Source organism: Columba livia, chromosome 3 (genome assembly GCF_036013475.1).
Source record: "Columba livia isolate bColLiv1 breed racing homer chromosome 3, bColLiv1.pat.W.v2, whole genome shotgun sequence".
NCBI lineage: Eukaryota > Metazoa > Chordata > Aves > Columbiformes > Columbidae > Columba > Columba livia.
Genome location: NC_088604.1, coordinates 68,527,303 through 68,552,334, shown reverse-complemented (window position 1 = coordinate 68,552,334; position 25,032 = coordinate 68,527,303). Strand labels below are relative to the sequence as shown.

Sequence of the window (25,032 nt, the reverse complement as noted above, 5' to 3'; positions counted from 1 at the left end):
ATAAAGAATCAGAAAGTTGGGGCCACAGTGGATTCTCCTAACTGGCTATGTGAAACTATAAGATGAGATAGCTGATTAAAGGCTCCTTTTTTTCATATGTTCAGCACTATGTGGACACATCAGAGGTGCTCCTGAATGGGAACCATTTTGAGCACTAGGCTTGTCTTTCCCTCCCTCCTTGCAGACTGCTAGGCAGGGGTGGGAGAGTGCCCGAGGAAGATTCACAGCAATGTGCCTGCAGTCTTTCCCAGATGCAAAACTTTCTCAGATTCCATTTTGACAGAGCTAATGGAGAAAGAGAGGGATGCCTGGTGCCAAATAGCTAATTTCACTTTCCTGGTCTGTGAACATGTGTGGAATTTCCCTGGGCTCAGTCCAGCTTCTGCTTGACTAGAGTCCTGATGGATGTGTCAGTAAGTGAACATGGTCACCTTTTCATATTGCCTTCCACTTAAGGACTTCAGTTCCCTTTATGTGGTAGAAAATCTGCAAAAGCAGATATGCACACCATGCATGGTCAGGCAAAATCCCCCCATTGGACAATGACCCTGTGTTAGCCCTGTTTACAAGCAAGCACGTGGCCATGGGCCATCCTGTGGCCTCCTGGCTGCTATGACCAGCAGCGTGAGCTGACTGGGTCCTGTGCTAGCTGAGCAGGCTCCTCTCTGCTTTGAGTTTGCAGACTTTCTGGGAAGGGGGGCTAATCACAGAATCGCAGAATCACAGTATGTTTGGGATCGGAAGCAACCTCAAATGATCATCTAGTCCAATCCCCCTGCTGGAGCAGGAACACCTAGATGAGGCTACACAGGAATGTGTCCAGGCGGGTTTTGAATGTCTTCAGAGCAGGAAACAAACCCCCAGGGCAGCCTGTTCCTGTGTTCTGTTACCCTCACTGAGAAGAAGTTTCTTCTCAAATTTAAGTGGAACCTCTTGTGTTCCAGTTTGAACCCATTACCCCTTGTCCTGCCATCGGTTGTCACCGAGAAGAGCCTGGCTCCATCCTCGTGGCACTCACCCTTTACATATTTATAAACATTAATAAGGTCACTCCTCAGTCTCCTCTTCTCCAAGCTAAAGAGCCCCAGCTCCCTCAGCCTTTCCTCATAAGGGAGATGCTCCACTCCCTTAATCATCTGTGTCGCCCTGTGCTGGACTCTCTCCAGCAGTTCCCTGTCCTTCTTGAACTGAGGGGCACTGCTTCATGGCAGTCAGTGGTAATTTCCTGTTTAGTGTTAAAAGGCTGCATTTCCAGAAAGTTGTCTCTGGTTTTCTTTTTTTTTTTTTTTTTTTTTAATTAGATCTTAAGAACGTTTTGTCACCCTTTCTGCAAACAAAGGGCATAGGAAGTACAATTTCACAGAGATAAGAGATTTACATGTAGGCCAAGGAATGCGTGAACAAAAAGACCTCCGGTATTAAGAAATAAATCCGCATCCTTTTTTTTTATTTTTTTGGAGCTTGTATACTATTGTGGTTACTTACTCAGCTATGGTGAGCTGTTGGTTACAGTACTCACTTTGCCATAACTTTGCTAGGGGTAGAACTGGCTGAGAATAAAACAGCCATAAGTAGGTTCTCCCATTTTTTTCACACACAGATCAACCAGCCAAGTGTAGTTCTCAGTACTGACAACTATAATTTCTTCCACCATTCTAACTGGAGTTTTCCGACTGACTTCAGCTAGATTCTTTGTTAATAGCAGGTGCCTTTCAGGCAGCTGGCTTGCAGTCTTAAATTAAATACCACCAGTGTGACTTGCCTCATCTAACTTGAGGCAGCTGAAACCTGTCAGGCGTGTTGTTCTGTAGGAGTTCCAGTCTCACTTCATCAGCTGCAAAGGGAGTCCAGATGACCAAGTCTTGGAGTAGATGGTTGTATCCTAGATGTTTGAAGAAAGGTGATTTGAATTCTCACCTGTTGATGAATTTCTGTTTGAGAAACACGCCTTGTTGAAATGTATCTGAATCCTCTCAGTATTTTTAGCTTAGAGAATGCTCTTTTAATGCCAGATTTTCCCTCAATATTCTTTCTGAAGGTAAGTTTTGGGAAATTTGGCTTGAACTTTTCTAACAAATGGTGTGATGATCTAGCGAAAATAACACATTCCTCTTTCTGTTTTAGTTTTGAATCACTTTTGTCTGGCAATTTTACCTTCTTCTGTGTTCTCCAGTGATAAGAATGGAATTAGCTGTTCTACAGGAGTATTTCAGAATTTATCCTGAACGTTGTTCTTTCTGGAGAGATTAATGTTTCGCATTTGCACTGTTTTGAGGTGGTCTTAGGTTCTGTTATCCTGTTTCTTCCTGCTTTTTTCTCTCCTTCAGATTTCTTCTTTCTAGTATTTAGCTATTTCATTAACTTGACATCTGTTTTGTTTTAGGACAAACCTGATGCCAGCCCCACATCTCTACAGCTGCGATCCCAGATTGAGGTTAGTGCTTCAATTTTGATCATCCATTTTTGTTTGTTTGTTCTTTAATTTGATATTCTGTATAAATTGGGCAATGCCTACTCTCGTGTCTGCTCTCACTGCCATGTGTTTTCCCTTGCAGGAGTCACTTGGTCTCAGCAGCACCGCGTCAACACCCGACACTGAAAGAAAGTAAGTGAAGGCACAGGAGGCGAGAAAGGAAGGAGGGGGAATCTGGCGCGTTTTCTTTTTCCTTGGAGTAAATTCTTTTTAGGTTGTATTGGTTTTTCAGGATTTCAGATCCAGGTGTTATTAATGAAACCCATTTTGGGACCTGCTTCTTCTCTTGTTGTCTTTTGGCTTTTTATTATTTTCGTTGGGTTTTTTTAGATCAAGGGAAGGTTATCTTTTTCTCTGCTCTGTGAGCGCTTGAGATGTGCATACACCAGAACAACTGGTAGTCATTTTGTGGAACATCAGTGATTTCACATTATCTGCAAATTAAACCTGCTTAAAAAATAACTTTCTGTGACTAGGCCTAAATGCAGCCAGAGATAGGTGAGGGAAAGGGAGAGTTACACACTTAAACCGCTTTACTTTTCCTGTGCACTCCCGGGTTTGTGTTTTTGAAGAGGGTGCCAAGGGAATGAAGTATTTAAAACCAGGCTAAAAGGATCTTTAATTTTAGCAGTCCTGAATAAAAGCCTCTCTGTGAGCACTGAGAGGGTTTCTGTTTGCTGTCACCTCCTGCTGCAATGTGTTGCTTGTTTTCCGCACCTCCTTCCTTTGATCCCAAGATCTTGGATCCCTGCTGTGAAGGGTAACGTGCAGCACTGCATGAAGACAACTGACACTGTATCTCCAATTGCCTGCACTTGGTGGGGTAATGCCAGCTGGACTGGTTCAGGAGTATGTGGAATCCAGTTGTAATGTGATGTGCTTTCGTAAGGTTTTACAGTCCCACATTTTAACATCTTCTGGTGATTCAACACTGGACTGTGATAGGAAGGTTGTAAGAAATTGGTGCCCTTGCTCTCCCAGTCAGTAGGAGAAGTGTTAGTCCCAGGGGGAGCTGTGGTGGGTGCGGGGTGTGGGGCTCACCTGAGCTCTGGCCACATGGAAGTCAAGTGCACAGTAAGGAACAGCTGCTTCCTGTGGAATCATCTGAAAGCTGATTCATGCTAAAGATCTTGGAAAGTGATAAATTGTCTTTTAGAGGTGCCTTGTCCCTCTTAATTGCTCAGAGAAAGCAGTGATTGTTTGGTTCAGGTAGATGCTAATTTTCGAAACAGCATAAGACAGATAAGGTGAATTTTACCTTGGGTACCATCACTGGCACCATGCTATATGCTATTAACAGAGAAAGCCTAGAAGGCTTAGAGTTTAAAAGTAATGCTTCAGATACTGAAATATTGAAAAGTTTTCTTCAATGATACATCCCTGGGTGACGTTATAATGAAACCAGAAGTGCCAAGTGGATGGGAACATTATGAGAACTGCAATCTGGGAAGTAAGCCTCCAAGATTATCTTATAATCATCATATTTTTCTCTAAGTCTCAAGGCACTTTCCCCATGGGCAGTTTTCCCCATATCATCATGCCATCTCAGGTAATAATGAAATAAAGATCTTGCAGGAGGGCAGCACACAACTGGGAATAAATTCCTCTTACACGTTCTAGCCAGCTTCCTAAAACGTGCCTGTGTAGGTGTAGTACCACAATTAACTTGAGTGAGAAGACAGTATCTACAAAAACCTCTTTCGAGTGACTCTAAAAGAGCTCATTTGCCTTACTGGAAGGAAATTAACCTCATTATTTTAGTTCGTACGGAAGACACCTGTGATTTTTGTGGACCTTTCAGGAGTGGAAGTGTCCTGTTTGAGGATTTGTCTGTCAACTGAAGGGCATACCTGAGAAACCTGATTGGATATGCAAAACTGACCTGGGACATGTTGTGTCAAATATTTGCAAGATACAAGGCAGTGTGATGCACGCTAATTGGGCAAGGTGTTGAAAATAATAAATGATATCTACTCGATACCATACAAATTATTCAAAACCAAAATTCTATAGGCCTGGGCCTATCAGTGACAGCCTGCTGCATCCATGCCAGTTTTGTCCCTCTAGCTCAGAGGGCTAAATTGATGCAGAAATGCCTCTTCCAGAGTGGCAGAGTTTATAAAATTGATCTGCAGGAAAGCGACCACTTCTAGTCCATCTGATATGTCAGTGCTTGCTACTAACATTTTGAACTTGATGTTTTTTGGGGGAGGATGGCAGGCCTAGAGGGATTTTTTTTTTGTTTGTTTGTTTCTCCGTTTACATTATGGCTTTCAAATGAATTTGTTGCATGGGCATCCTATGAGAGACAGGAAAGATTTTCCCTTTGGGGATTCTGCTTTTGTGGTCCCTTCATGGCACATAATAGATCTGGGATAAAGCTTTTACAAAACTTCTTTTGTTGTGAGAAGACTCCAGTTTGCCAAACCTGAAACTCGATGCAGATGTCCATTGGTTTCTCATGTTCACAAAGAGATTTGGGGGCAAAAGGAAAGATTTGTCCCTAAATAGCCATCCAGATTTTCAGGAGCTGAGAATCTGTTGTTGTGACTACTCTCCCAAAGCCCAAGTAGAAGTTTACCCAAGAAAAAGTTGTATTTCTACATACTGAAAGCACAAATGCTTTCCTAGCAAGAAGTGAGGCAAGTTGTTTCTTCTCTGGTGTTCTGAGCGGGTTACTTCAGAAAGTAGCAGCAGTCCCAAGGACAAACCCATGCTGGGATGGGGAGGAGAGAGCGAGTGGCTGTTCTTGGCAGCTCCCTTGCCCAGCTCTGCTGCCTGCACACCCCACAGCTTAACGCTACCAGGGTCTAAAGTTTTAAAATAACACACCTGGATACTTGTTTAATTTGCCAGAGTTGAGAGAGTCCAGACAGAAAGAGGCTTTGAGGGAGTCCGGAAGAAGCTATGTTTGTTTTAACCTGGTTTGGTTTTTCCTTTTCTGTAGTGCCCAACTGAAGAGGGAGCCTGACTGGCTCCACTGTACACCACACTGAAAACAAATTAGCCTTGGTGCTCCGTGGTAGGAAAAAATCCCATTTGTGTGGGCAAGCGGTGTGCGTTTGGTCTTGCCTTATGTCTTTCTAACCCTGCTGCCCAGGTCATTATTATTGTTACCTGTTCAAAGCCAGCGTGAAATTAGTTGGTGCCCTCAGTCCATCAAGTTGCTCAACAAGTATCTGTGCTGTGGGTGATGTGCTGTTACTCAGAAGAGCAGCTGTAATGCCTGGAGGAAGGCAAAAGGGGTTAAATGAGGCTGGAGGCAGAGTTCCTTGTCACTTCAAGTCATTGACCCTCCAAAAGGCATTTGAGGCAATGCTACCGTCCTCCATTGCTGACAACACTGTTCCTAGTAATTAGATGAAGCTACAAAAAAAGACTGCACATAAGAACGAACCTGCTCCATGCATTGTAAATGCCCTACCAGAATCAATTGATTCTGACAAAGAGAAAAAAATCTTCACTGTAGAAAAGGCCTCTGAGATCTACGTGAATAACAGCAACGGTACTGATGTGGCCTGAAAAGCTATCCATAAACAACAGAAAACAAAGTCATGTTTGTTCAAGCCTCGCCTCACAATTGCTCTGATTTTTTGGCCATACTGGCATTCCTTCTGTAAATTGAAACAGTTGGGCAGGCTTCTGAGTCATGTAATATTCCGCAAATAAAACAACATGGAATGAAATATTTGTAGCTTTCTTATCTTAATAATACATTTCATTTCCCTTTGCCCTTTCCAAGATTTACATCTTTTAAACTGCAGTCTTGATGTCGGTTGTGGTGCTGGCGTAACTTTTCAGATTCTCAGTGTGCCTTCAGCAAGGTGGCAACAGCATCTTTAACAGTGATGTTATTTTAAAGAAAAATCTCCCCAGAATTGCAGGTGTTTCTATAGACACAATGCCTTCTGATTTTGCTAGAAGAATCATCACTGTAACAAATATGCAGTAAATGTGTTCTTAGCACTTACTGTTGCTTCTTTGTCCCCATACCATGTAGATCTGGGGATGTATTGTATATACAATCCCCATTATATCCAAGTGATGGCAACACCCCAAGGATGTTTACTCAGGCAGGGAACTGAGCAGGGTTTTCTCATAATTATAAACAGAGGGTTTAAAACAATGTAATCCAACTTTTAGCCTGTTCCCATTTTTGAGCATTCAAGTCTACATGACAGACTGATGAGCTCTGCATGTTTGCCAGGAAATCCAGGTTAAACCCCGTCCCCTGAACTCAGGCTTCTGCATCCTGACTCTCATCCTGTTTTTAGAAGAACTGGGGATGTTGCAAAGGGGAAGTTTTGTGTTTTCCCTCTTGGGAAATATAACTGTTTGCTGTCACTATTTGCTCCAGCAGCCTCTGGGCACGTTTTCAATGTGGTGTATCAGAGAGCTGCCAGGAAAGAGAAGGAAGTGGGTGAGAGACCCAAGAGCACTGCGTACAGATAGGATGAGGTATAGTCACTACTATATACTCTTTTTTTTTTCTTTGCAGCTGCTAGAGAAAGGAAGGACAAAAAACAACACATGGGATAGCATTTGTGGCTGTATTTGGCATTTCATAGGTGTTCCCACCACCTTCGCGTGGCAGTGGATGTTATGAATTGTCACCTCCTGTGTGAATCACCTGCTCTTTCTTGGACTGTACCACTCAAGCACACTCCTGACCAAGTAAATAGTCATACTGCGTATTAAGTGCCACAATTCATCCTGCCGTACTCCTCAGACTGTACTACAGTACAGTTTGTGCTGTTTCAACCCTGTGATCCTCAGGACCTAAACGCCAGACTCTGCCAGAGCAGGGAGCTGAGCAAAAACAGATTTGCGGAGGGGAAGGTGCTGGAGAGAAGCACGGCCCTGTGGGGTGCAGGCGGCCCAGGGCAGCATTACTGGGGGACTTGACATTCCCCCGGTACTGGGGAGCTGGTCTGCCCTTAGCAGCTGTGTCCTCAGCTCCATGCTTCAGCTGCTCCTGAGAGGGAATGTCTATGTCATCCTCTTTGTGAGTGCAAGACATGCATCTTTAACTGAGCCCCTCACACATTGAGTTCATATAGTTTGGTCAGATCCCTGGTGGCTTGTTGGGTGTGTCAGAAGAGGAGTCATGGGCGGATCAGGGGTAACCTCTTTCTCTGAGGCTGCTATCTGCATGCCGTTTTCTCTGCAGGAGAAACTGTTGGCTGAATATATTTTTAAGGATTTTCTGCAATGGATGTGCCATATGAAAGCCTGTCACCATCCTGTGATATAAACTTGAACTCCAAACTAGCCTAAGACTCAGACAGTGCCTGCAGTTCAATGTTCTCATCCTCCACTGTGATTTTCAGTGGAAGCAGCAGTCTTTCTAAAAATGGCTTTTGTTTTGCAAAAGGGTTCATGCAAGCCTCAAGTCTGCACCTTTTGGTATACTACTTTACTGGCCTTTGCCAAAAGTTTTTAACATTAGATTTCCTAATCTGCTTCCCCTACAGCATCCAAACTGCAGGTCAGGCTTTGAATGCAGGAGGTTATTAAATCATCCCTCCAGGTCATGGATGTGAGGGGCTTAAATGCCATCATGTTTGATTCTGGCAACATCTCAAGGTGCCCAAATTAACTTTGGCAGGCATTTGTAAGCTCATCTGCAAAGAAACAGGAGCACAGCTCTGACAGAGGATGTGAGGCAGAAAGACAGCAGAAACTGAGAACAAAGCAGAAAATGAGCAGACACCAAAACCAAGGATGCTAACGGCTGCACTTAATTACTAGCAGAATAAATGTTTCCTTTTGCATAGTTTAAAAGTAGAAAGGAATACTGGACAAAAAATAAGTAAGAACTTGCCATATTTGAGATGTCTGCATTTAAGATAACTTTTTTTTTTCTTTGTACCCTGTGCTTACAGGAATCAAAAAGAATCAGTGAATGTGTATGGCCCTGTTTTCACTTGTTTGAGGCCTGATTTAGTCAAAGCCAAATTATTCATGCTGCCTTTAAACAGCCTCCTCAAGAGAAGTAGGGCAGGAAACTCCCACAATAACCCGCACAATGGGAGCGAGAGGCCAGCCAAACGCCGCCTGGGACACGTGAGGAGGGAAACCAGTGTGCCTTTGAGCAGCTGGAAGAAGATTTCAAGCCTGGTAATTTTGTAAGAGGAAGCATGAAGGACGCCTTTCATGAGAAAGCCCGACTTGTCGCAGCTAGTCGGCACGGCACGTAGTAAGCAATGCCCACAGAACAGAGTGTGTTGCATGTGGTACCTTGGGCCCTCCTCTTCGCTGCCAAAGAGCTATTTTTTAGCTGGCAATTATCTGACTCCTGGCTGAGACCCACCAGTCGGTTATTAAGTACGTGACATAGCCCCATCTGCCCACTGCCAGTCACTGGACCAAGCCCGTGGGACCAACGTGGTGGCTTCAGTGCTGGTGGTGGCAGAAAATACACATCCACACACACGGCCCACAAGCAGCTTAGTGTTTGTTTCCACTGAGAAAGTTTTGACCTGCTTAAAGAGCCATTGCTATGGAAACCTAATGAGAAGATAATTGAATGAAACGTCTTTGCTTTCCATCCCTTTTTCACACTGGTGCCAGCAAGGTCAGAACCTTGCAGGCCTGCTTTCTCTTCAGGTTCATGCAAATTTGATAAAAATACCAGAGGCCCGTTTTCTTTCTTGTGCCAGCTCTGGTTAGATAAATTATCTTGTATTCAGTCAGGACCATTTACAAGTCTGTCAGTTTTTCATACTAATTATGTGAGTGAGCCATTTCTAATGCACACAGATAACCAAATGGCTTTGCAGCACAGCCAGCATGGGCTTTTGCATCGATTTATTCACTGCTATGAATGTGCATAGTATTTGTAGATTGAAAATCCCATCCAAAGCATTTTCCTCAATGGGCTATAAATAGTCATTGGGAGGGAATAAGAGAGCCACTATCAGTTTATTGAAGATCATAACAGTAGTGGTTTCATTATCAGATGGTGCTGTGCACCTGTGGATTTTATGGTCCATAAATGAGATGTGGCCATGTGTTAAAGCCCATCTGCATTTAAAATACTTAGTGTTGAAACAAAAACCCGTCAGAAATCCTGTCATTCTCAGTTCCTATGTTTGTTCTCTTTAAAGAATGATGAGCTTTCAAAAATCAACAGGCACATTCATGAAAGCAGCACATGGTGTCATTTGTTTCCTTTCCCATTTCTGCGGTGTACCAGCACATTCACATCTCGAGGCACGTATGACTGTCTGTTGTAAAGTCAACCACTCTGTATGCAAGATAAGCCCCAGTGTTTTTGTTTCTGAGATCAGAATCAGTGCAGAGTTAACAGGATAAGCTGTAGCTCGATACATCCTAGTTAAAACCCATGTTAATACTCAGATACAGTCTCAGCTGGCTCGTGATACAGATGTGTGCATTGGTTCTTCTTTACACTCTCAGGTTCTGGAGCCTAGCTCCAGGATTCAAAGGTTAATTTTAAAAAGTGAGGAATTGCTTAGGTCAGGGGTATCAAACTCATTTTCACTAGGGGCCACGTCAGCCTCGCGGTTGACTTCAGAGGGCCGAATGTAATTTGGGGACTGTATAAATGTAACTACTCCTTAGGTATAGCAAGATCATCCCCGCTGCAGCACTTTTATGGGAAGACAGATTCAAAGATTGTTTTGGATGCCTGGCTTTGCCATTGTTCCTACAAAACCACAGGCTGCAAAAGGAGAACCAGAAGTGCCCTCCAGAGGCAGTCCTCATGTCCAGGTCTTTATTGTCAAAGGCATCTGGTCTGGTCTCTGTCTTTCAAGGACTCTCTTAAAAGCCATTAGTTTTTAAAGCTGCCCTCCCTGTCTCTACCTACTGTTGGAAGTTTGTCCAAATAGGAAATGTTAACTCCTCCTTTCTAATTTCTTTCCAGCTTAAGTCTACTTGTTCCTGTGCCTGATTGGTTAAGAGGCACTAATTAATTTTCTTGCAGCTTTTAGTTTTGACAGGCAGAACAGGCAAGCCTTTTCTAGCTTTCTCTCATAAGATAAGCTGTCCAGTTCCCAGACTATTCTAATAGTTTTTCTCTTTACCACTTCTGCTTTGAATTCATTTTATTGAGAATGAGTAATGATGGTTGTACAGCTATTCCCTTATATATTTACTCTTTGTACTGCCACTGGAATTTCCCATCTTTATGCCTTTTTAACATGTTAGCTTTGTCTCAGTCATCCTTTTTCAGTTGTTATCCCCAGATACTCTGTCATTTACAAATGTTCATCACTTGAAAGACTGACTTTCGTGTCAGTCCTGTTTGTGGACTTGCACATTTTAGCATTGAATGTAAACTCATTTCTGTTAAGTCAGTCTTTCTAATCAGCTAATTCCTGGTCCAGGTTCTCCACTCTGGCTGTTGCTACTAAATTTCGTGTCACTGATCACTGAGTGGTCTGATGTAATTTACTAAACTCCGCTGAAACTCATCACTCTAAGGCAGTAATATTTATTTACTCTCCAAAGTAGCTCTCTTTTTAGATTATCTATTGTGTTTATTGTGTTGCCTTTTTTTTTTTTTCCCCCTCATTTGTTTATTTCGTCAGTTTGGCTCCAAAAGATCAAAAATATCAGCCTAGAGATGGTTTTGAAATTGTCAGAGTAATGGATTAAAGTTTTGACCCCTTCTGCAGCTGGCTTCCAGAGATTGTGGGTTGATAAGAGTATTTTTTCCTTCTAGCCACGAATCTTTTTTTCTTCCTTCTTGCCAGGACATATACCCATACATTTCTTCTGCTATATGCTGTGACAGAGTACGTTGCATGTGAAAGCTTGCTAATGAAGTTGTACATCAGACCACAACAAAAATGAAGGCCTCCACAGCGGAGTAATGGCATTTGGCTCCCTTTCAGACACGCAGGGCTGAAACTTCTGCCAAGTGTCGCTGCATCATTAACTTTCAGTACAAGTTATCAGTCTATGAATGGAAGAACACAAATCACGTTCAGTGCACGTTCGCAGAGGAGCTGCAGATTTAGCAGAGTAAGGGAGTGTTACTGGCAAATCAAACACACAGTGACTCTGAGGTACTCTGGAATTTTTCACCAGACATCTAGGAAGTAAAACTCTTGATTGATTTCACCGAGGATTTTTAAGCATCAGAGTTGTCTGGTGGAACTAAAAAGCAAGTGCTTTATCAGGCTCCATGTGGTAGATTTTGTTGGCATTTCCACCTCTTCAGACCAGCTGTTGGCATTTTCAAGGTCAGCCCAGGCATGGAAGATTTCCTCTTTGGGGAATGCATGAAATAATAATTGGAATTTGCATCCTCTGATGAAGCTCAACATAGTTCTTAAATCAGTTATAAATGAGAAGGTGGTCTGCTCTTCTCCTCGCCCCCTCTAGTTCACACACATCAGAAGTTTGCTCCTACTGCTCTTCCCCTTCTCTGGAGGCCAGTGTGTGAGGAGTTGGTGGCCTCAGGCTAATTCCCAGTGAACAGATGTCCACATCACAAACGTTGCCGCTACACCTGCTACTTACTTGCATCGTTGTTGGCAACTGTGCAAGAGAAGAAAAGGATTTAAATGGATTTGTATGCTAAGGAGTGCAAGAGGCTGATTTCACTAGTGAGACAAAGTTCTGATCATTAGCAGATTTCATTTTCTAAGGATGGTGATTTGAGGCATTCAATGGATACTAAATTAATTTAAGATCAATGCTTGATGGGTGAGATCTGTCCTCGGGTGCAAAATATACAGTGGATTAATTCTGTCAGTTCTAACAGAACTTGGCTGTCTTTTACTTGGTTGTCTCCATGTACAAGTCCACATACTTTTAGTCTGATTTACCTTTATTGAGAAAAATACTAGCTGACAACTTTACTTTTAAGTGTCTAGATGAAATCCCAGCCCTGTTGAGAGTCTTTAAATTTTGACACTGGCTTTTCTAGAGCTTTTAGCCAAAAAGTATGTGGCTTGTTTCTCCTGGATTTCTTACACAAGCTTCTTAAAACCTAAACATTTGGTGGCATATCATTAACTTTTTCCCCTCAAGGTTAAACTTTATCAGCAAGGAAAACACTTAAATTTCTCCCTCTGCCTGGTGTACTACAAATCTGAAACTAGGTTGCTTCAATTGGTTTGTAGTTTGTGCTGGATGAATTTTCTGATCAGTCTGAGGTTGATGGAGGTTACATTTTCAGAGCTTCTCTGTGCCAAACCCTCCTTGCCTAGATGAATTACTGAATCAAACTGAAACTTCATACTGTCTCGTTTCTGCTTTAATGATGTCTCTGCAAATTGATAAGCATGTTTTTCATGCTTACGAAATGTTGGCCAGTAATTTGCTTACATCTTTTAAACTCTGAACTGGCTTGAACTAAAATTTTCCTTCAGGTGGTTTTCTAAATTGATCAAAAACTCTTCATTGCCCTCTTCTGGGGAGTCTAAGAAAACGCAAGGAGCCCATGCAAACACTGAGGACAGAAACGAGAGTGTGGATTGTGTGTATCATTATATGGCCCCGTTCAAAGAACGATTTGTCTTGAGGTCTTCTGGGTGTGCTGGGGTACGCGTGTTTCTGTTCTGCGTGGCTGCAGCACAACCACTGCACAACGGGGCTTTGTCGTGCTGTGGGGCCGAGCTCTCCACAAAGCCGCTACCGCGATGCTTTGCACTTGGAGCCTCCAGCAAAGCCGTTGCAGCTGGCAGAAGTCATTTCACCAGCTTGGCACAGCTTGGTTAAACAGTGATTCCCATAGCAAGGCTTCAAATAATTGCACAAGATTTAGTAATTTCTATTAGCTCCATTTATACAGACAGAAAAAAGGCAATGAAGGGGGGTGATGTCTCATCAGAGATCCCACAATGTACCATTGGCACAGAGTTGGAATCCATTATGGAAAACTAGTTCAATGAACATAAAGACCAAGAACAAAACATTTACTTACTATTTTAGTGGGTTGTTTTGTAAAGTCCATGTTCTGTTAAAATAAGTCTCTTCAGCTAGCTTTTCGGGAAGGAAGTACACACTGGTGGGAAAGCACACGGAAGGTATCAGGAGAAAGAAGCTGCAGTCTTCACTCATGTGTGGTCACTACTCATAGGGTAGACAAGCCTTTTTCACCTTGTCTTTAAATCTTTACTCCTTGCTTCTACACAGTGGCTTCTGAAAGTTCAATAAGTGCATGTTTATAAAGCATTTTCAGATAGAAAACGAATAGGCCAAAAACTGTTGTATAGCAGAACAAATACAGTATCCCCATGCTGCAGTTTCTAAGGTAGCCAAATTACCATTTTACAAATGGAAAGGAGGAAAGAATCTGAAAAAGTGTTTTTCTGCGGGATCCCTAGACTCTTTTGCCTTAACCATAGGTTTCTGTCAGTATATATTTTTTCCGTGCTCATCACACAAGGCATGTTTAAGAGGGAAACTGGGTTGCTGTGGTCAGACCAGTGGGTTCAGTTTTTGTTTCCAGCTTGCTGTATCGGGAAGAAACAGGAAGATAAAACAGCTCATGATAGATTGTTTGGAAACTGATTTACTGTAATCAGACAGCTCCCATGAAATGTGAGAAGCCTGCATCAGTAAGCCCATTTCTCTTTTTTGTCCTAGGCTTTCCATTCATAAATCAAGTTCGGAAGAAAGCTCTGTAGGTCAGTATATTTCATTTTATTTGATACTCCTATGGAATTCTTAAGGAGGTTTTGAGTTTTGCTTGTGCTGGGATGTGAAGAGCTGAGTAAGCGCAATGCTGACAGAAGTCAGCAGCACTGGTGTGTGTGTGGAGAGTGAGCCTCAGGAGTTTTAAGCTAAGTGCGGGGTGTCTCGGTAATCACTGAGACTGCTCAGCCAGCATTGTCATGTGATAAATATGCATCTTTTGACTTTTTATTTTGAATTTCAAATGTCTGCACGTTAGAACATTGCTAGCCTATCTGTTTCTATTCTGAAAATTGCCACCACCAGTGAATAACTGGGCTTTTTGTTATTTTTGTTCATGTTCATGTCATGCCAGAGTCTCTTCCTTTGTTTCTGAAATATTCTTCATTCTTAAATATGTATTTGTTTTCCATTGTATTTCACTTGTGGATTGTTTTGGTTTTTGGTTTTGTTTTTTAACTTACTGCAATGAGTTCATATTGCTATTCTAACTTATTACTTGAGCTGATATATTTCTGGGGAAATTTTATTTTGCTTGTTGGAGCGGAAAAGAAAAACTAGGAGGTTTTTCTGTTTGCTTCTTTTTATTTTTTTTTTTTTTTATAGGGACATTTTCCCAGTCTAAACTTCAGAGAGTCAGTAAACCCAGCTCTAGATCTTCTAGGGTGAGATCCAAAATGCTGTTGTCACATACTGAAACACAGTGGCACAGTATAAACTGTGTTCCTTTGAATTTTTCAAAAGAAGAGGGATGAGGCAGCTCTTTATCAGTAGCATTTCTATCAGATCGGGCACAGAATGTTCTCTTGGAGATGGAATAAACTTTCTATCATGTGCCTTGGTTAATTCAACAGAACACAGTTATATGCCCTACCTTGAGCCAGGTCCTGTTTCTTTTTCAGAACAAATTATTTACTTCTGGGTCATCAAGTCATATGCAGATCTGATAATGGACATGGAGACCCAGGCTTGTAGAATACAGACATATAGAGAGCAAGCGTCAGATGTAGCTGATGCTCTCAAAATTTCTCAGGCCAAGCAGTAGAATGTGCATGTGTGTGTGCATTTTTATATATGTAAAATATTTCTTTTCTGTATACATACACGTGCATATTAAAAAAAAAAAATTATCTGAGTTGTGGCTTAAGCTGCATAACTGTGGTTCAGTTAAATAGAATAAACCAACAAAATACTTCAAAAACACTTCCAGACTTGACATTAACAACTCGACACATATCAAAATGAATGCAAAATATTTTCTGTTTATAATTCAAAATATGTAAGTTACTGGCTTATCTCAGTCTTCTATAGCATTGGCAATTATAAAAGAATGTGCATTTCCCTGAAATAGCTACATCAGCATAGTTCAAGTACAGAATAAATCAAGGAAAACAGAAAATTTGAGATTTTTTTTTTTCTTGGTTTTGACTTAGAAAATACAACCTAATGCTTAAAAGATTCTCTAGCATTTGCTAACTAATGTTTCTTTCTGAAATTCTTTTTCCCTTTCCCCTCATCCTCCCTCCCCACTTTTCTTTTAGGGAAAGCAGACTGGAAAAAGAAAAATAAGTTTTTTTGGCAGAATTTCCGAAAGAATCAGAAAGGACTCATGAGGCAGGCTTCAAAAGGTAACTCTTTTTTAAGGGCACAGAACCTATCCATATAAAATAGAAGGAGCCAGTGTCACAGAGGAGTAAAATTTGTTTGCAAGAGTGTGGCGGTTGGGGGTCTGTGGATCTGGAAGTGTTGCAGGGTGGGTTCATTGTGACAGGGCTCAGAAAGACAAGTCATGTTCTGTGGGACTGCAGATGGGAGGCTCGGGCGCCTTCAGTCCCAACTGCCAGTGATGGCAGGTGCGCAAAGTCATGCGGTTAATATTTATTTATAAATAATATCTGTAAATGAACAAGATGCCTGTTTTTGTTTTTCACCTGTTTTTGCCTTGGTGGGAGAAATGCTGATCTGTTTTAATTAGAAATATGTTTCTCCTTTCTTTGGTTACTTTGCCATGTTTGCTTTAGGATTGAATCCAGGCTCTCATTGTAGAAGATACTACAAGAAGGAGCAGTAAAAGGACATCTGGTGATTAGTGCAAGTGTAGGATCAATACCACTTAAACTGTCAGGTGTCTTTCTCTAGTTCTTCTCCAAAAGATGCAGCTGTGCATTGCTTTATGTATTTCTCTTCACACAGAAAATTCCTGTTTCCCCATGTGTGTCTGTTAGAACCTAGTGTTGCAAACAGATGTGTCTCCACATCACCATGTCTGTGTTCAGATGGATTGTAAAAGATGACAGGAGCCTGCTTAGGAGGTCAGAAAGGGGCACATTTACCCTCTCAGTTAAGTGTGGGTCCATGATGGCTCTCAAGGCACATTATAATTGCCCATGCTGATGTATGTGCCAAGCACATACCAGAAGGAGAGATGCTGGAGTTGAGAGTTCCGGTGCATCCAGCACGCTGTGCCAGCGCGTTGGCCACTGAGATAGCCTGGAGAGATGGGGGATCGTGGCCACTCCGCAGCAGAGAGCTGCAAGGGCTCAACACACTGGTCCTGAAAAGGCTTCCCACCTGCTCCAGCAGCTGACAACAGCGTTCCTCAGGGCTGAGTGCAGGACTTTCTCTTTTAATCCTTGTTTTCCAGGGTCAATAACTGTGTGATGACAGTCACTTTATTTCTCCTTGTCACATTCTCTTGCTTTCGATGTCAAAGTAGACTTAGTTTTCTAGCCCTAATTTAACTTCCAAATAATTGTACTGTGAGCCTGCTCTGGGGAGGGTCTGTTTCTGGCCAACCAGGTCTACATGGCATCCAGGTTTCAGAGCACTGGGTAAAATCCGGTTTCAATGTACGCCGCTCTGTGCATGACCTCTTACACATTCTTGTTATCTCTGTGCTTTTTCCTGCAGGAGAGGATGTAGGGTATGTGGCTAGTGAGATCACGATGAGTGATGAAGAACGGATCCAGCTGATGATGATGGTCAAGGAGAAGATGATCACCATTGAGGAAGCGCTTGCCAGGGTATGATATGTTCATCCTTCAGTTTCCTTGAGAAACAAGTTTTAGGATGTGGGATATACCAATTTGGAGTTTTCATTTGCTCAGGAAACATAGAAGGGTGAGAAAGCCTGCTTGTTTGTCCCGTTGCACTAGCTAGCTTCAAGTTTTGATGAGCTTGCCTTATTTGTTTCAGAATACATATATTTCTTATTATTTTCCTGCTGCTAATGGCTGAAGGGCAGTTTGGTTGCAGGCTTCCGTTTTCATCAATTACAAATTTTGAAAATACCAACATTTAAGCTAAAAGTTCTTCTGCTGGTTTCTTAGCCAAAAAGGTGAAGTTTTGTGTTAATAGTCTTCAAGAAAACATATTCAGACATTGTTGGCATTTGACATTAAAACCAACATGGACTTATTTTTTTATAAGTACAGTGGCTGTCACAAGTGTTTCTTTATAAATCTTAATAAACCACAAGAAAAAAATAATTACAAGGTGGTGTATTTGTGAAGCAATAGAGCTGAGATTTTAATTGCTCAGGAACCAGAAGATCAGTGTTGAATTTCCACATCACTTTTGATTTGGTACCCTTGTTCAAAATACTGTGATGGAACACAGGGTTTTCTGTACGAGCCCCATTAGAGCTACAGAAAGCATGGCTTAGATCATGAATTGACCCTCACATAAATTTCTGTACTGACATAATGCATCTTGAAATAGATTATCCTAAAATATAAAGTTATGTTATTGTCTGAAGAAAATATTGCTTTGTTGGGAATCATATAATGGGGGGAAAAAAAGGGCAAAATTCTAAATTTACTGGGTGGCAATTTTGGAAATTCATTTTCTGCTCTGCTGTTAAAAATTTTGCGGAGTGGGTTGTAACTAATCTGTATGGTTCATATATGTACTAGTATGGTTTCCCCCTAGTGGTCTGAGCTACGAGCAGCAAAGTTTTTTGTTTGTTTGTAGTATGATCATTTGACGATCCTCTCAAAAGCTTGACTCCAGTAGGGTTCATTTTATGTCTTAAACCTTTTACTGGAAAATGGGAAAGATGGTCTTTTGTTTTAAAATGGTAGAAGATGATTCCTAGTCTTTCTGTGGATCCTTTATGAAGGAAATTGTCAGGCTAATGAGATTTAGTCAGTCCACTGTAAACTGTGCCTTTAAGATGGGGAGGCATATTTTATATTTTATCAATGACAGTTCATCAAAATTTGGTATTTACAGATCACTTCCTTTTAGGAAAAAAAAATCTCAGCATTAAACTTGTGATTCTAAAGCAAATTAATTTATTTTGAACAAGTGAGATGTGCAATGTGAAAGTTCTGATTTTCCCAGTTCCACAATCATACGGGAAGGGGCTGGGGGAAACACAACACGACACCGCTGAAAGGACATTAAGTCTTGCTGTTTTACTGGAGATTGACAGCTGCTTCGCACTGGAAAATCTTCTTGCTGTCTTTTCAAATTTCAGCTGAAGGAGTATGAAGCCCAGCACAGGCAGTCAAGCACTGTAGATACTACAGAATGGCCGGATGGTTCTTACTCAGCATTTGATGGCTCTTCCAATTGTAATGTAAGTACCTGTCTTTCTGATACAGTTTCCCAATATCATTTAATATTTAAGTTTGGGTTTGGTTTGGGGTTTTTTTTCAGTACAGAATTATCCTGATTTACCTGGTGAATTCAAAAATAGAAAATATATAATTTGATGTTGTGATGATATGTTCTGTCTGCAGAAAATCTTTAATGTGGATTTTAAAACTTCAAGGTCTGCTGTCATAGACTTTAATGGTCTTTTTGTACAATGTCTTTCTTCCCTTTTTTTTTTTTATTCTGGTCCTTTGCCACTGAGCTTTTGGAACACAAGTGATGCCAAGCAAAAATGCCCATGTTCCAAAATGCCCAGAAAAAGTTTTTTAAGTTGTTTAGAGGGAATTTTTTCGCTTTGCTGATTCACAGTAACCGAGAAGCAGAGTTTCTCAGGCCTTGCTATCCCTTGTTGATACGTTCTGCATGAGGGTCTGGCTGAGTGCTGGCTGCCTGCTGCTTTCAAACAGTTCTGTCTCTGCATTTGCTAACTCTCAGCCCAGAGAGTTTGCAGCTTTTGCCAGACCCATAAGTAGTAAGGCAGCTTTCCTCCCTCATTTTTACTTCTGAGCTGTATAGCTTCTGTTGTTTTTATGGGCACCAGACAGCCTTTGTGTCATGCCATACTGAATTAATTAATTTTTCCTTCCAAGTATCTTCATTTGACCGAGTAGTTTATTCCACTTCATTTCTCTAATTGAAAGCTCACAGATAAATCTTAGAGAAGAACACATTCGGCTGTCAAATCCAAGCTCTTTGTAACCCACATAATTGAATCATGGGGTTTTGAGACCATTGATTGATTTATTTATTTTATTGTCAATGGAATTTCCTGCTAACTGTAGCAGACAGCTTCTCCTCCATAAATGAAAAGAGGAATGCTATGTCATTTTGTGAGATGTTTAAAATATTTTGTGGTGGAGAAAGACTTTCTTGTTTGTATTCAAAAAAATTTGTGTCCATCTTTAGCTAGATGGAAGCAGAGGTGGACTGATGTTGCCTTAAATCAGAAATGTGCAAAGAATGGACAAGGAAGGGTCGTGACTCTTCTGCACTGATTGCTTAGCTGGCTGAAAGATGTCTCGGTCTTTTCCTCATTAGTATTTATAGCCTGAACTTTCCCTCCTTAAGGCCTTTGGCTAGGGTACCTGTTGCAAAAAAAGGCTCTAAACTCTCACCGTGGTCAAATCTCAGAAGGAAACTAAATTTCTCTCTTAAATCCTCTGATAGTGCTTTTTGTTTGTGTTGAAGTTACTGAAAGCTGTATATACCTCTGAGGACTGAACATGACTCAATATTTGCTCCCTAATGGAATGACTTGGCACCTTTTCTGTAAAATTATTTTCCTAAGCCATCTTCGCACTTTGAGCCAAGAACTCTGCTGCCTGTCTCTGCTGTTCTGCTGGGATATGAACCATCTTCCTCCTGACATCAACAGGGAATCTCTATTCCATCGCTGTAGATACCTCTCAAGATTTTTTACTCTTCCTCCTAGCTTTTTACCTGGTTCCATTTGACAGAAGCCATGAAACTGCTTGCCTTCAAGGGAAAAGCAGGTCATTTGCAGAAGTGAAACTTCATGTTAGAACAGAAGTCAGCTTGGCTTCTTTTTTTGTGGACAAGAAAGAAACTAGGGTTAACTAGGGTGAAAGACTGGGCTATAATTGACATGCAAGAGGGGAAAAACAAGCAGTGCAAAGTATCATATATGTCTAGAGGTAGCGTGTGTGCTCACCCAGAGTGTTTTGCCAAGGGATCTCTCTATTAATCTAAAATGACCAACTTTTGAGAGATGCAAAGGTGATTCTGTTTTCAAGCCCTTTCTTTGACAAATGGTTTGACTTTCAGTGCCACTTATGTGAGCTGTACTCTGTGAATTTGGAATCTCAGCTTAAAACTACCCCACTTATTTTACAGAGGCCACAAAGCAAAGATATTTTCCATCTATTGAAAACATTCTGTTAGGTAGCCTGCTGCCTTCTAACCTCAGAATGTAATTGAAAATATGAGTCACTGAAACTGAAGCTTCTGGTTTTAATTAAAACTCCTTGGGCAAGGGCTTTTCTGGTTCTGTTGGCATTTTTTCTGTTTTCTGTTTTTTTCAGTCTTATGGCCAAATTGTTACTAGACAAGTTTTAATGGAACATTGTGATCATACTTGATCATTTTGTAAACATTTTGTGCACATGAATGATAAAAGCGAGGCAGAATGAAGGCAGAATGTCTGGAGTATTCCAAGGCTTTAAGTACTCCATTAAGTACTCCGTTGCTTTGAAGTCAACTCTGCTCACAGCATAAGAACAGCCACCTACAAGATAACATCTACAGAGTAAATATTATTAGTTGTTGTCATTTTCCTTTTTAGGGAAAAAAAAAAATGACCACTTTTTTTTTTTTTTAATCTGTATAGCTGTCATGTGTTTATGACTAACATCACTGGTGTTGATCTTTAACTCATTTTAAAGTTTGATTTAAGAATTCTTTTTCCTAACTCCTCCTCTTTTAAATTACTATACCAGGAAGCAAAAACTTGCATTTCGTGCCCTTACGAGACTAAACTTTAAAGATGAACCTCTAAGGACTGAAGGGTCATCCTCTCAGCATCCGAAGGGAGGTAGCCCAATGTCATTGCTGTGCTGTTAACTGTATATCCTGTTTGTTCTTGAAAAAACAAACAAAGGCATTGCCAAGGCAGTAGGTGACCTGGTTCTCTGCCCCTTGAGCACTTTATAGTTTTCGGTCTCACTACTGTGGTCCCTTTGTTTCACAACAAAGTATGTGTGTTATTTATTTGCTAATGTGGGAGTGTTGTTGAAACTGTTTTTCTTTTTAGTCAGATGTATCAAAAGTCTAAAACGCGTCATCATTTTTTTACATATTTATTTCTGAATATTTATATTTCATCTCTGTTGGAATGAAGGCTGCTCACAGTAACACTAGACAAGCTTTCATTGCTTTGTGCCAAGTGCTGGGATGTAAAGCAGGTGCAGATTACACATGGGTCCTTTTCTGGATTTTAGATAAGGGGCTATTTGTCCTCAGGAGTCAGAAAGTCCAGGGAAACAGAGGACTTCAAAATTCTATCACATTCTTTCTTTACACTGAGGTGCCTGTTGTGCTTTTTAAAGATAGATAGAAGCTTGTTTGATAACTTTTGGGTGCTGGAATTCTCAGTTCATCTACACCAGGGCTGCTTTGTCCCCAGAGCCCTGCTGGTACAGCTCCAGCCCAGCTTAGGAGAAACCAGTATAAATCTTTCCCTGTGTCCTCTGCTGAAAGACGGCTAATTGGTACCAGTGAACGTGTTTGGTGCAGGAGTGGGGGAAAGGAGAGAATCAGCAGAGAGGTAGTGACAGAAGTGTGTATCGTACCTGTGCTGCCACTGAAACAAACCACTAATTAACTTTGCTGGCAGTTTCTGCAGATGCAAGTTAAATGAAGTTGCAATTCTGCCTAGACTGAGTTGTTTTGTTGGTCTCATCAGGCTTCTGTGTTTCAGTTTTGATCAGCGGATAATGGTCAGCCATCCAGAGCTCATTAATGCGAGTTTCCAGGCCAGCTTTTCTTTGAAGGGAGTCGGAGTGGCCTCTGCCACACTCCCCCGAGACCTCCCCACCTGCCACAAGGTGCTGAGCAGCCTCAGGAGAGAGGCCATAAAATTTATGAGCAGGGAGAACAGAAACAGCATCTCCCTCCCACAGTCTGGCCTGCGGGTGCGTGGTGAGAAGCCCACAGTGCTGTTTTACCTCCCTGCCCTCCCAATACCTCTTTATCCAAGGCTCGCAGCACAGCAGTGTTACCAGTAAGAAAATGGCACCCTCTTTGTTTTCGCTGGGGAGAGTGGCAGCAGTTGTGCAGACCTGGAGTTGTGCCATGCACGTCTGCATGTGCCAAGAGGCTGATGCTGGGGGAAATCCCCCTTATTTTGCCACCCTTTGCTGTCTTATACTAGTCCACTTCATAAAAGGCAGCAGCAAATCAAGTCCACACAGTGGCAGCTCTAGCTGGTGTGTAGTAATCTTTACTTGCTTCTGTCCTTCATATTGTTTCCTGAGGACATTTTCATTTACCAGATCATTAAATGAGGCTAAAAGTTGAAAGGGTGTGCAGTATTGGATTTGTGTCTGCTACCATTGTCAAAGGCAGAATAACAGACAAGAACGGACTTGGGGTCCTATTCATTTCAATCTGAGAGATGCTGAAGCTGTTGGATCAGGATTGTATTAGCTATGGTACAAAGCTGATTCTGACAAAAGGCAAAGTCTGATAGAATTATCTCTGACTCACAACAGTCATTACTGCATTGTTTGGTAAGTGTGAAGAGTAGGTAGAAAAGAAATAATTACAGTATAACTTCTGTAGCACCAATTACGTTGAGAGTAAATCTAAGTGTAACTACAGCCAATCCACATTATTCAGCATTATACCGTATTTCAGTGATTCAGATTGTGGATGCTTTCTTAATGCACCAGTTTTTGAATTTATTTTTATTCATGTTACTGATAGCTTCTTAAAAACTTTAACCATTTGTTAACATTATCATTGCTCATACTACAGGACTGTTACAGTCATTACTGCATTGTTTGTTAAGCCCTTCTTTTGGTATAATCAGTATAACTTGTTAGAACTTGGTAGAAGTAAGCTCAATATCAATGAAGACCAGGGTATGATGAGGTGTTTTGGTTTTTTTTATTTCAGTAGTAGTGTTTAAACTGAAGCAACATGGATACTTTGAGCATTTTGAAAGCCATGCACTATGTTAGCCTTGGTTTTCTGTTGTCACAGGACTTATCAGTTTTTTAAGTTATTTTTTTTTCCCACTGATCTCAGGGATGGTGTCCAGCACCTCTCAGTCAAAAGCTAGTAGCGAAAGAATACAGCTTATTTTGTTACAATCTTTTCCCCTTTTCTATGCATCATGTATAAGAGCAGGGTTTCCCATGGGTATAGTAATACAAAAAACTTCATGAGAGAAACACAAATCGTCGTTACAGTTCCCAGGACACAACACCAAGTTTTTAAGGTCAGTGCTGTGGAATGATGATAGCAAAGTAAGAGACCATCAATGTGTTTATATTTAGTTTTGTAGAATGCTCTAAGGAGTCTTTTACCTATTTGGTTAGAAAATTTCCAGAATGCTTTAGAATTTGCAGGAAAAATGCATTTATTTAGGAATAAAACTATATCACTTCTTTAAGTATTACTTAACATGCAAGACTTGCCCATGTTGTCATCAGATACCACTTGGCTAGGCATGTGTCCCTGGTGGAACTAAACTTTGTCACCACAGGATTGTACTGAGCAGTTGACAGTAACATAGCCCAAGTAAACCTCCCACTCTCTGCCAGTTGCTCCTGCGGATGTGAAGGCTGGATATAATTAGTCTGTCGTAAGGTCTTCGAGAAAAATCGTCCTGCTCTCATGACTCAGAGAGGCTACAGTAACACGCAGGCGGTGACTGTAATTAAGCATGTTCATAACCACTTCTGTTTTGACTGCTTTCAGACAAGCCCTGTTGACTGACTTTACCACAAAATGTTTGGCCACGTAATTGGGAAGGGTGGAGGTGGGAAGGCAAATTAATTTAATATTCATTCTAACACATTATTTGGCTTTTTTATACCTTTTTGCCTTTGGGCAGCTGCTTAATTTCTCTGCTAGAGGGTGGGGGATGGTTGTAACAGCTTTTTCCTATGACTTCCTCCGGGCATGCATCAGCCAGCAGGAGATGCTGTAATCCATAATGTGGTTTCACTAGCCCCGTCTTTTCTAAGACCAAGCCTATTTAGTTGGAATAAAGCCTTGCTCAGTTCGAGAATTAGGAATCTCAAAAGCCATGTGTTTCACTGCCCTATTTGGCAGACCCAGGCTGAATAATCTTTACTTGTGGTACAACAGAAAATTTTAATTGTGCTCCTGTTAGTTACCACTTGCCCCTGCTCCCCGCCACTGGTGTTTCCTTCCTTGCACTTAAGACCGTAACATTAATAGTTTGATTGTTTGAAAATACTATCAGAATGTGATTTAAATTACTATACCCTTCACTAAAGGGCTATCCTCTTCTATTGTTTTTTTTCTTTTTTTTTTCCTCTGACACGAATTTCACTGTATCTCATGTTGGTTTCCAGCACCAGTGCTGTACTCCATACATTAATAGTGCAGCCTGCACCAAAGAATAGGGATTCTCCCCAGACCCTGTTAGACTTGCCGAAACATAAGATGTGTTTGAGAGTGCCTTGTTAGAGAATTGGAAATGAATACTGTATTGTAACAGATACAGGATAATGTAATGCAGAGCTTCATTCTGCCACATATACCTATGACAAGTGGTACATGAATACAGTTGT

The 25,032-nt window shown here is 41.3% G+C and overlaps 1 protein-coding gene across 12 annotated transcripts in view; it reads left to right on the top strand.

The window, feature by feature from the left end:
- The window catches only part of SASH1 (SAM and SH3 domain containing 1), a 543,978-nt gene that overhangs the window by 480,540 nt on the left and 38,406 nt on the right, over positions 1–25,032 (top strand). For 7 of the 12 annotated variants that reach the window (XM_021294852.2, XM_065057481.1, XM_065057479.1 and 4 more), the window contains exons 3-8: positions 2,384–2,434; positions 2,556–2,605; positions 14,042–14,082; positions 15,631–15,717; positions 17,000–17,112; positions 18,570–18,671. In XM_021294852.2, coding sequence (XP_021150527.2) covers positions 2,384–2,434; positions 2,556–2,605; positions 14,042–14,082; positions 15,631–15,717; positions 17,000–17,112; positions 18,570–18,671 — 444 coding nt within the window. The remainder of the gene's footprint in view (positions 1–2,383; positions 2,435–2,555; positions 2,606–14,041; positions 14,083–15,630; positions 15,718–16,999; positions 17,113–18,569; positions 18,672–25,032) is intronic. The other 5 variants (XM_065057478.1, XM_065057483.1, XM_065057487.1 and 2 more) reach the window with 1 other exon arrangement.